Genomic DNA, 13,231 nt, shown 5'->3' with positions numbered 1-13,231 from the left:
AAGTCTTTCGTTGTATTTCGTAGATCAATAATAGCTTATCAAAAGCTCATAAACAAATATGTACTGCATACACCCCAAACTATTACATGCGTATTTCAATTTCATGATGATCGACAAAATTATGGCTATCTGTACCCTACTAGGCCTAATACACGAAATGTCGACTATTGGTAAACAAAGGTAAACAACAATAAACCGGAAGTAACCCTGTGGAACATTTTTGAAGCGGCGTGACTAAACACAGAATAGACACTGTGTTCCGGAGGAACTCGAAACACGGCTATTGAAATAGAATAAGACATATTATACACGTAATCACACCAACAGATACATGAACATTTAATAGGAATCGAAATGATGAGTTGAGTTTTATTTGTGTGCGAGAAATAAAAGTGAGATTTGTGTACACCAGTTTTTTGTGAATCTAATTTGGTGCGTGCCGGTTATTTTGTTTATGTGTATCCAGTGGCTCGCTCCGAGTCGTCAGGTTATAAATGAAAGTTGACTTACAGAACATGTGCTTTATCCCTAAAACATCTTCATGTATGATAATGTAGAAAATTGTCTTGAGAATTATAGGTAATTCCATTGTACATGGGTTTGGTTTTTTTTTCACAGGTTACTGTGTCATTATTAGCAACAAAATATTCCATGGAAAGTCTGATCTTAAAGAAAGAGTAGGGACAGGTGTAGATGAAGGCAAGTTCTACTCTCCCAGTCACAGTAATGTAAACATTTCCTCCATATTGGATGACCTACACTTGAGTAATTTACATTGCAAATGAAATGTTCTACAACTAAGTATTTTGGTGACAAGCAAGTATGATTGAAACTACTTTCTTTGTTTGAACAATATGATTTTATCTGACAAAACAGTTTGATTTACCATTCAATGTATTTCATTTTTGAATAGACAAATTGGAAAATACTTTTGGATCCCACCTGAATTTCATAGTTAAGACATATAGGAACTGTACAAGTGATGAAATTATGGAAGTCTGCCGGAAGTATTCCGGAAAAGATCATGGGAATTTTGACAGCATAGTATTCTGTATCCTGTCTCATGGAACCACGGGGGCTGTATATGGCTCCGACTGTCGTAGTGTTTACATCCGAGACATAACGTCCTGTTTCACTGCCTCTCAATGTCAGTCCCTGGCTAGTAAACCAAAGCTGTTCTTTTTCCAGGCATGTCAAGGGCTTGTTCACCAGTCAGGTAAGAGTACAATAATAATAAAGTTATTTTGGAAAGAAGATTTTGATGAAAAATGGGGTTTTCTCCCTTATGCTTCAACTGCGACATCCAAATAAAATATCTTTAAAACTCAGTTTACGTCTTATGACAAGTTCTAAATTGTAAAACATTCCTCTTTTCTGGAAAATATAGTACTATGATTCATGGATTGTACAACTATTGTACTCAGACTGTACTCAGTACACACAACTTGATGACAAACTACCCGAATTTTATTGAAGGCTTAAATAACATGGGAACCACAAGAAATGTCAATTCGGGTCTACAGACAGACACGCTCTATGAATCTCCAAGACCTCAAGAACCTCCAAATGAGGAGACCACCTCTCCACCTCCCAACATGATCCCTGATGAGTCGGACTTTCTGTTAGGGTATGCCACTGTCCCGGGTTACGTATCCTACAGAAGCAGATCTACTGGATCCTTCTATATCAAAACACTGGTAGAGAAATTAAAGAAATATACACTCGGTCCAAGGTATGTTATCTGGAAAACAAAACAGTTGTCTGAAAAGTGTCCGAGTGCTATATATGATGAGGGCTCTCTTTGCCCACCAAAATTTACATTCATGCTTTTGCTTCAAAATTAAGTGTATCTTGTGCAAGAATGCCGATGCAACTCAGTTGTCATTAAACTGGAATTTTGATGTGATAAGCATTGTTTTAAACATTTCACCTTATTTTAATGATTTCTTTCATCATCTCCGTTTGGAAGTGGGTGTTGCCCTTCATTTGAACAAATTTAAGTCCCCTTTTCCCCAAGGATATATACTCTGTGGCAAGCTTCGTTAAAATAGAAAAGACAGCTAGGTGAAGTCAGACAACTGAACAAATGTTAAAATGGAGAAGATACGGTGACAGCTAGGTAGACAGACAAACGACTGAACAAATGCAATCAGTAAAGCTCCTTTAGATTATTTGAGGTAAAAGGGAGGTAAAGAGTGGAATATAAAGGAGGGGGAAACTGGCGATACAGAAAGTAGAATCTTACTCTAGAGCCAGTTTTCTGTGGGGGAAATCCTACTCTAGAGCCAGTTTTCTGTGGGGGAAATCCTACTCTAGAGCCAGTTTTTCTGTGGGGGAAATCTTACTCAAGAACCAGTTTTCTGAGGGGGAAATCATACTCTAGAGCCAGTTTTCCGTGTACATTTAATTAGTTCATTTAAGAGGGACATATGTAAAAGTTTATGTATCAACAAGATGCCACACTTTGAGACATTCTGTTTTATTCATTTCCCTTCTTTCTGTAATTATACCCCCCGCAACAAGTTGTGGGGGGGTATACTGGAATCGGGTTGTCCGTCTGTCTGTCCGTCCGTCCGTCCGTCCGTAGACGCAATGGTTTCCGGGCTCTAAAGCGTTATCCTTTCCACCTACAGTCACCATATCATACATATGGACTACCCATGGGATGAAGATGTTCCCTATCGATTTTGGGGTCAAAAGGTCAAAGGTCAAGCGCACTGGACATCTAAGTAGCAATATGGTTTCCGGGCTCCTTTCCACCTAGTCACCATATCATACATATGGACTACCCATGGGATGAAGATGTTCCCTATCGATTTTGGGGTCAAAGGTCAAGCACACTGGACATCGAAGTAGCAATATGGTTTCCGGGCTCTAAAGCGTTATTCTTTCCACCTACAGTCACCATATCATACATATGGACTACCCATGGGATGAAGATGTTCCCTATCAATTTTGGGGTCAAAAGGTCAAAGGTCATGCGCACTGGACATCAAAGTAGCAATATGTTTCGGTTTGTCATGCCATTTGTTTTTTACACTCAGAAAAGAGGTAGTTTATACCTATTACCAACACCCTTTGGGAGATTGGGGTAAGCGGGGGGTATTCTTAGTGAGCATTGCTCACAGTACCTCTTGTCTTTTTATTGAACATTTTAGGTTGTTGCCTGAAACACCTGTTGGTCATTGTACATCATGTATTATTAACTTTAGAACAGTTTCCCTTCCCAGAAACTGCATTACAAATTTGCTGTAAACATATGGGGGGGGGGGGTAATGGGGAAAAAAATGATGAATCTAGTGGTCTCTATCCCTTTTTTGGACCCATGGGGTAAGGCTGAAATCTCAAAAAATAGTTCAACCTTTAAAAATCTACTCTACTGCAAGGCATCATGCATAAAATCTTGATGCATAATTATAATGAGCATACATGTAAAAGCTCTACCAAATTCATAAAGTTTGTGGCCCCAGGGTTTGGAGTTCAAGCAAAAGGTAACAGTTATATGTCACTGAATCATATATCAAAAATTCACTTTATTGATGTTTGGTTTTCAGGAGTCATGATCTGGTGTCCATTTTAACTGAAGTCAATAATGCCGTGAGTGAACTCCACTACAGTGACAGCCAGGGGGCGCTGTATAAGCAGGTCCCAGCACCTCAGTTTACACTGCGCAGGAAAGTCCATTTTGACAAATGCTAGATTCTAAAAACGGAATATAAAATGGCCGTAATAATTCTGGCTTCTCTGTTTTGAAGTCTGTGACTTTCTCTCTGGATTTTTAACAACACTTACGAAATGTTTCAAGGCTGTGAGAAAAACTGTGTCAAATTTTGTACATACATGTGTATATCTTTCTATACAAAATACTGGTTTTATGAATGTGAAATTTTTAGAATTTAATTAAATTTGACCAAGTATAATGAAATTTATATGAAAATGTTTATTCTTATATCATTCATGGGAGAAAGATTTTCTTTTAAAAGAAACTTGAATACGATAATATGACTTACTTGATATGGAAGTCCGTCACAATTCAATTTCCTAGAAGTCTTTCTTTGGGTCAGCTCATTGGGTTAAAACATTGGCAACCCAAGCCTTACTGGATCATGGTTCTTAACCTCAGAGGACATGTTAAATCAAATTGTCACCAGCTTCAAAACTCAAGAGTTAGACCACGTAGTGTGTACACAGAACAAATTATATGATATTGATAGTTTTTTGTCTCCAACCAGTGGAGCCAAAGCGGACTTAAGGTTGGCACTGTCTGGCCATCTATCAGTCCAGCAAATTAGTTTCCTCACTTTTTGTTGTGCTTGCAGATATTCGATATTTGGTACATTGCTTTACCATGACAAGTTACAATTATATTGCTCGGGTTCGAATTTACTATTATAGAGTATTCTTATGGTAAATTCGAACCCAAGCCATATAATTGCCTGTACGTCAGAGTTAAAGCTTTTTGATAAGATATTACAGCTTGTGAGGATAATTTGTGTAGTAGGCGGTGACACTATTTTTCTCAAGAATTATTTATTATATACAGTATGAATATTTACAAAAGTGTAAGTCTTAAAGCAGTTACCCATACATTTAGTGTCATTATTATACCCCCCACAACAAGTTGTGGGGGGGGGGGGGGGGGGGGGTATACTGGAATCGGGTTGTCCGTCTGTCTGTCCGTCCATCTGTAGACGCAATGGTTTCCGGGCTCTAAAGCATTATCCTTTCCACCAACCGTCACCATATCATAGATATGGACTACCCATGGGATGAAGATGTTCCCTATCGATTTTAGGGTCAAAAGGTCAAGTGCACTGGGCATTGAAGTAGGAATATGGTTTCCGGGCTCTAAAGCGTTATCCTTTCCACCTACAGTCACCATATCATACATATGGACTACCCATGGGATGAAGATGTTCCCTATCGATTTTAGGGTCAAAAGGTCAAAGGTCAAGTGCACTGGACATTGAAGTAGCAATATGGTTTCCGGGCTCTAAAGCGTTATCCTTTCCACCTACAGTCACCATATCATACATATGGACTACCCATGGGATGAAGATGTTCCCTATCGATTTTAGGGTCAAAAGGTCAAAGGTCAAGTGCACTGGACATTGAAGTAGCAATATGGTTTCCGGGCTCTAAAGCGTTATCCTTTCCACCTACAGTCACCATATCATACATATGGACTACCCATGGGATGAAGATGTTCCCTATCGATTTTGGGGTCAAAGGTCAAGTGCATTGGACATCGAAGTAGCAATACGGTTTAACAAATCTTAGATCCGCCGCTGAATAGTGTTTTCAAAAAATAGTCGAAAACATTCTAATCAAAACTGGATATTTTAATGCCATTGTGGGGTTGTTGTTTAATGAGGTTACATGGGTGACTTGTTGCTATCAGTGCAGTTAACTTTTGAATATTTTTCACTTCTCAGATACTGCAGCACCAATTTTCACCAAAATTGCTGTGAAACATCTTCTGGGACAAAAATTGTGAATTTATGGTTCATACTCTATAGTTGCCATAGGGGTTACTAAGGCTGGAAACCTAAAAAAATAGTACAATCTTTGAATATATTTCTTACTCCCGGGCATCTGGTATAAAAACCGGATGCATAGTTATACTGAACATGAAAGCATATACCAAAATTTTGAAACTCACAGCTCCTGGGTTTGGGTTCCATTTTCCACATGGTATTATATTGAACACATGAAAATGCATTAAATGTTTAAATATCTTCCTTACTTCTTAACATTTTGGAAACAAAGTTACTAGGTGCATAGTTATATTTGGCCTGCAGGTCTCCATTGAATTTGTGAAATGCATGCCTCATGAGTTTGTACTCCAGGACAGGGCTATGCAGATCACAAGTGCAAAGGCATTAAATGTTTAAAAATCTTCTCTATACCTGAACCTCTAGGAAACAAACTATAGGCATAGTTAAATTGAGCAAAGAGGCCTCTACCAAAATTGTGAAATTCATGGACTATGGGTTAATGGTTAAAGCTTCAGAACAAAATGATAAAAACATGCATCATTGACAATGTGATTATTTAAAACTGTGACAATTATCTTCTTTAATCCAGAAAATCAAGAATTGGGTGTATAGTGGTATGAGCATGGAGGCCTCCTCCAGTGTTGATAATCGTGGTCCCTGAACCAGGGGCGTGTCAACAGAATCCAAGGAAGAAGATTATTACATTGTGAAAATGCATTTGATAATGTCTTCTTCCCCAACTCTGAACATTTAGCACACAAACTGGGCGCTTAGTTATAATTAGATAGAATGGGGGCCTGTGCTAGAATTGAGAAATTCATAACGGCCCCCTGCATAAGTGGTTTGTCCTGTCCTGGATGGGAATCTATGGCTAATTAACTAAAATGCATAAATGTTCAAACATACTCTTGTGTGTGACCAAAAGATGTGTCATGAACCAAAACCAAGGTTAATATCATTTTTGATAAAAAGAAGTTTTAAACTTGTATCTGACTGATATTCTATTATGTACAAGCTGTTGTTTGATATTTACAAATAAATTCTGGTTAAACTAAATGAAAAAAATTGTTTGGGCCAAACCTTAGTAATTGAGAGATATCTGCAGCTCCTACTTGGCAGAAAAGTTGATTATGACCAGAATCAGAAGAAGCAAACATCTCTTGTTAATCATAAGGACGTCCAGCTCTGAGTGGTAAAGATGCACACTTGTACCATTTACACATAACAACTTAATCTCTTGTTTTGTAATAATCAGGTGACTGCTATGGCACGTGAACCTCTTGTTGAAAGATGTATGTATGAGCAAATCAAACTACAAAGCTAAAATTTAACTGGCAATAGTAACTCTAGAAAACAAAGTGGCTTGGAAGTTTCATGTTGTGCTCATCAGAAAAAAAAAATGTTCTTTTCTCTGAGACTTCCAACATGTGTGCATAGTCATAAAGAGTTTGAAGGCCTCTACCTTATTGATAAAATTCAGGGGTTCTGGTGTAGGGCGCAACTCTGATTTTTATAGTGAAAATGCAGTATTTATTTAAAATTCCTGAACATCCAACAACCAAACTGAGTAAATTATAATGAAGTGAGAAACCTCTAGCAAATTTAACAAGTCATGTCTCGTAGATCATGGGATTTAGAATGGGACACTGGCTCTTGAGTGAAAGTGCAATATTACTTTGATATTCTTCTCAAATCCTGGACACCCCCCACCCCCCAAATAACAACTATACTAAATGCATACAAATAATTAGTAGGGATGCATTTACAAATTTGAAAGCCATATACCCCAGAATCATGAGGCTGGGGCTTGACTATATGGATCATATGGTGGAAAAGCATTATAAATCTTTAAAAATCTTCTTTACACTCCTGAACATATAGTACATGTAGATAGAAAGGATGCTTGGTTATGATGACAGCTAAAGTTTTCTGTAAAAATTGTTAAATTCCTTTATCTGGATAGAGCTATGTGGATGATATTGTGAAAATGTAAAATATCTCGAAAAGGGCTTTAACATCTTCCAAAGAAACTGGGTGCATACATGTAGTAATAGCCCCTTCAATCAAGGTTTATGTGGTATATACAAATCATTATGGGTGTCTACCTGCCCAATTTTCTGTTCATCCATCTTACTTTGTTTCCAAATCACAACTTTGTACTGGAGAGACAGAAGCTTGGCATATCAACCATTACCATAACCAGATAATGTATCGGGGTTCTAAATCAAGATCATTTGGCCAATGTCAAGTTCATTAATAAAAAGAATTTAGAATTCAGAGTTGACAAAAAATCGTTTTAAAAAACCCAGACATTTATGTCCTGTATATTAGGGATAATTTAGAAAATCTACCAGACAAGTTAACAAAGAGGCCCAAGAGCCACATCACTCACCTGAGTCACCGTGGCCCTGTCATCGTTTAGCTGTTGTGATTTTTAAAAGATTTTTTATCAATCTTTATTCCCATGAAAATTGTTGACCCCATATTGTGGCCCCAAAGGATCACACCATGACTGAAAATAATTCGCATAACACAGAGATGCCTCAACACCAACATCACTGACATGATCTTGCTGTTCTGGATAATACCAAGGTCATAGATCATGGTATGATATGAGAGACTTGCCATAAGAAATCTATATACAAAATATGAAAGGTCTTATCTTAAATAGTTCAGGAGATATTGAATGGGACAGATTTTTATTTAAATTAATTCCACCCTCCTGTGATGTCATCAGATTTTGCAAAATCAATGATTTATTTAGATTTATGCATGATAGGAACATGAATATTGTTAGAGTCTTTTCCAATAGGTATTGTAAAAAATCTTGTTAATAATAAACTATTTCAAAAGTCTAAGTTATAGATGAATAATCAATGATACGTTTTAAAATATTGAATCCAAGGGCAATAACTCTGTTTTTATTGATTTCTTTATCAAGTCTATCATGCAATAGATTTGCTTTATTTTTTACAGACATTTTGTATATTTTTGTGAAGATGCAGTGTCATGAAATTGTTATTAATGCTATTATATCGTCATAACCAGTTTGTATGAAATTTTAAAACGCTGTTTAAGGAAAATTGCAATTTTCTGACTGTGATATATGATTCTGTTAATGTGTGTCTCGCATCTTTAAAAAGTGTGATGACCTATGTATTTTATTTAATAATTTGTTAGTTTTAACTCTAATGAATGGAAATAAACAAACTTTTTAAACTTGTATCAGATAAAACTGCGAGTATGGAGTTACCTTAAAGTAGGTGAAACTTCCAGGTGTCAAAGTTCACAAGGTTAAAAACAAAGTATAACAAGGTCTTGTCATAAAGAATATGCATACAAAGTATGAAGCTCTACCTTAGATAGTTCAAGAGATATTGATTAGGTCAGGGTGGGTTTTTTTTAAGTCCACAAGATTAAACACGATTGTATCGCAAGATTTTGTCATAAAGACTATATATACACAATATGAAAGTCCTAGATTGAATAGTTCTTTGGATATTTAACGGGTTACGTTTTCATAAAAGTATATCAAATTCCAAGGTCACGAGTTCATAGAACAAAGTGAAAAATCATGCCATAAGAAATCTAGATACAAAATATGAAAGATCTATCCTTAAATAGTTCCAGAGATATTGAATAGGTCGGAGAATTAAAAAGTAGGTCAACTTTAAGGTCAAGATCACAAGGTCAAACTTCACGAAATAATGAGGTCTTGCCATAAAGAATCTATATTCAAAATGTGAAAGCCCTTCCTTAAATAGTTCAGGAGATATTGAATAGGTCAGGTTGGTTTTTTTTTTAATGTAGGTCAAAAGATCGAACACCATTGTATCACAAGGTCTTGACATTAACAATTTATATACAAAATATGAAAGCCTTACCTAAAACAGTTCCGGATATATTTAATTGATTATGTTTTCTTAAAAGTAGGTATTAGGTTCAAGGTTACAAGGTCAACATTTTCCCTATATATTCGCATGTAAAACTTTGATCCCCATTTGTGGCCCCACACTACTCCTGGGGGCCATGATTTAACAAACTTGAATCTCCACTAAGTCAGGAAGCTATCATTTAAATTTTAACTTGTGGACCATTGGTTCTTGAAAAGATTTCTAAAGATGCTTCCTATATATTCGTATGTAAAACTTTGATCCCCTATTGTGGCCCCACCCTACTTCAGGAAGCTTTCATGTAAATTTCAACTTTTCTGGCCCGGTGGTTGTTGAAAAGACTTTTAAGTGACCCTCACCCTATTTTTTTTCCTTTTTGAGATTATCTCCCCGTGGTAGAGGACATGACCCTTCATTTGAACAAACTTGAATCCCCTTCACCCATGGATGATTTGTACCAAGTTTGATTGAAATTGACCCTGTTGTTTTGGACATACAGACGGACAGACCACAGACAAAAGGTGACCAGAAAAGCTCACTTGAGCTTTAAACTTAGTTGACTAAAACATTTATCATACAGACATGAAAATAAAAACTGAGAATATGTTTCAACTTCTTTTATTTTCAAAGAGTGTCTGACAGTTCAAAACATTAACTTGTTTTAAACAGCTCTCTATATTTTGACCACAAACGATTAAAGTTTCTTAAAAATTTGCTGTAGTTTGATTCTCATCCCATTTTACTCGCAGGTGCTTGTGGATATGATCATATACACTGTACCCCTGAACACATGTAACTACGAGGGCTGTTCGATATGTAATGTGTATTGTACGATATCTCAAAAGCATTCGACTCAAATAGTGAAATGAACATTACATGCCTTCAAAGTATTCTCCGCGGTTTGAAATACATAATTTCAATCTCTGAATCCATTTCTGAAATGCGTCACGGTACGCTGATTTAGGTAGACCTCTGAGGCACTGACTGATGGCTGAGCCAAGGGCTTTTTGGGGCTTGTAACGACGACCAGATAAGAACTTTTTTTAAGTTTTGGAAAAAGGAAAAAGTCGCATGGGGCTAGATCTGGAGAGTATGTTGGGTGTGGCAAGACGGTAACCTTCTCCGACTTCAAAAATTGCTTCACAAGCTCAGATGCATGTGATGGAGCATTATCATGAAGTAGACGAACATGTCTAAATCCTGACACAGGACGTAATTTATGATAATATTTCTTGAGCTTTTTGAGTATAACATCTCCGCAATACCAATCTGTAACACTTTTGCCCTTCTGCACCGGGATTTGTACAGCTATACCATCACATGAGAAGAATATGCAATAAAGAACCTTCTTTGTGCTTATGGTTCTTTTGGCAACTACAGGCCTTCTACCGTGTTTAATTAGCCATATTTTGTTTCCAATTTTTCTTACTGGTTCGAAATAGTGAACCCATGTTTCGTCACCAGTCACAGTGTTTGCAAATTGTCTTTGATTGAATTTGGGAAACATTGAGAGCAATTGCTTAGCGGTTGGTACTCGTACCCGTTTTTGGTCATCTGTCAATATATGCGGTATCCATCTGGCAGAAATCTTTCGTACTTTCAAAACACGCTTCAGAATGAAATGCACCCGCGATATGTCAACAGCTTTGGTAATATCACGAATCGTGTATCTGCCATCACTCAATTATTTCCCTGACTTTTGAGACATCTGCCATGCCTGTTACAGTCACATGTCAGCCAAATTTTGCTGCATCTTTGACGGACTCTGTACCAGTCAGAAATTTCTACCTTATCAGACCCATAAACTTCCCCCAATTCAGTAAAAGTCTGCATTACCGAATGACCCAGTTATGTGCGAACTTTTATATAAGCTCTAATTATTTCAATATTCTTAACCCGTTTCCCAACCATTTTTTACAACGAAATGGCTATAAGTTTAAAACTATGTGGAGCTGAAGACTCGTGTTTATACCGTTGGAAAGGTATTGAATAGAGCTATTCAAGAGTATCATCATCCACGAAATCGTGCAAAGCGTTATCGCGCTGTGGTACCATACACAATACATATCGTAAAACCCTCGTATTTTCATTAATTTCTCATTTTACTATGCATATGCACCATTAAACGTATTTACCATTTTAGCACTTTTGATATATCTTCAAAATAGACAACAAACAGTGGCGGATTTAAGGTAAATCGGGGTATCTTGTTTAGAAAAATGTACTAAACGACAAAAAAAAAAAAAAAAAAAAAAAAAAAAAAAAAATCAGCAATTTCTTCCACTCCCGGTGAAATAAATGACAAAATCTTTTAATTTCTTGTATTACTTTATTGGGAGAACTTAATTTTGTTCCAAAAACCCTTAAAATTTGCGTAATTTTATTAATTTCACCTTATTAGAAATGATAGAAAATAGTACAAATTACTAAATAGGAGACATATGTCAAGCCCTATAAAATCTGTAAAATCCCGGAGCCTCAAGGCGGCCCCCAGACCCCCTGCCTAATAAAGTGGCGCCCCCGTAACTGCAATTCCTGGATCCGCCCCTGACAAGGTCCGAAAATGAAAGTAGATTACCCCCCCCCCCCCGAAAACTTGACACAGTGCTAATAAAGACGCGTGTTATGTGATGTAATTGTTTAGTCACTCAACCTTGGAATAAATTTTCTTCAAACTACACAAAATGATATTGATTTTTCATAAAACTGACGAAAATCGGAGCCTATCACTACGGAAGTGATCTATAAATATTTTTTTGTAAACCAAGGGGGAGGGGGATATGCGATCATGTTGACAAGCACCTGTGGTTATGCTTTCAACTTCTTTTTTTTTTTTTTTTTTTTTTTGAGTGACAATTGTTCAAACATTTGATAGGCCACATAATCGGAAGTAGGATATTGAAACTACACGCACGAAGTGGGCTTACAATTTCTGGGAAAACATGCTCGTGGTATAATTTCTGTTTGCATAAAGTCAATAAACAACGCAGATATGATCTTTCTTTATCATTTGTCTGTTCATATCTACCGGGGTAATGGACAATATGTGAGATGAAGTTTTACCGAATTTACCGGAGATTTCCGGTAGTCCGCCATCTTTCGCCAACCCTGAGAATTAAAAAAAAAACCCACAACAACCAACCTCCACTGTTGCAGCCTTTTTAGTGTCGTGTGTGGATCACAATTTGTCACATCTACAGCTGGTGAGGTTTCTATTAGCTGCACAATTCTAGATCACTCAGGGAAATCCAAAGTTTTCCCGGAGAGCTACAGTTCTGCAGCTACCTTCCTACATGTACATATGACAAATTTTCGAAAGGGGCGTCAAGCAACGTACAATCAAAGCTTGCTTATGACTAGACATGTTAACACCTCGCAGCAGTCGGGGTAACTAATTAACTTTGTCTTTGATTAGACGTAGTGTGGCCCTGATGAGGTTCTGATTCTTTATTTCCGTGAACCACAGGCTCATTACATACACAGAAATACAATTATTGATATACATACTTGTACACAAAAAAACAAAACAAAAAAACCCGACATAGTGGAAAGTGAGTAGACAACATTGTTACAACGACAGGACATTTTTAAATAAAGTGTGTGTTACAAGAAATGAACGTCGCACTAAAGACATTTTGCTCTCAAAGCCTGGGAGATGCAATCCCTGCACCAGCGACAGGCAACTTTTCTGATATAAGATTTGTGTTGGGTGATACTTATGTAGATGTTAAGGCCTCTTGTTTTAATAAAATGGATGACTTCATAACAATACATATATACCTGAACATTTACGGTTCAGAAAAGTGGGTAAATTCATTGTGGTTTGAAATTAATCTACAG

At 36.9% G+C, this 13,231-nt stretch overlaps 1 protein-coding gene across 1 annotated transcript in view; it reads left to right on the top strand.

Moving 5' to 3' along the window:
• LOC125667577 (caspase-8-like) overlaps positions 1-3,929 on the top strand; it is a 19,276-nt gene extending 15,347 nt beyond the window's left edge. The window contains exons 6-9 of the mRNA XM_048901134.2: positions 619-699; positions 914-1,216; positions 1,477-1,732; positions 3,555-3,929. Of these exons, the coding sequence (XP_048757091.1) occupies positions 619-699; positions 914-1,216; positions 1,477-1,732; positions 3,555-3,699 (785 nt within the window). The 3' untranslated portion in view covers positions 3,700-3,929. The remainder of the gene's footprint in view (positions 1-618; positions 700-913; positions 1,217-1,476; positions 1,733-3,554) is intronic.
• The last annotated feature ends 9,302 nt before the right edge of the window (positions 3,930-13,231 follow it).

The sequence above is a fragment of the Ostrea edulis genome, chromosome 2 (genome assembly GCF_947568905.1).
Source record: "Ostrea edulis chromosome 2, xbOstEdul1.1, whole genome shotgun sequence".
Taxonomy (NCBI): domain Eukaryota; kingdom Metazoa; phylum Mollusca; class Bivalvia; order Ostreida; family Ostreidae; genus Ostrea; species Ostrea edulis.
The sequence above is the reverse complement of the archived record's forward strand: the minus strand, read 5'-3'. Positions and strand labels throughout refer to the sequence as shown.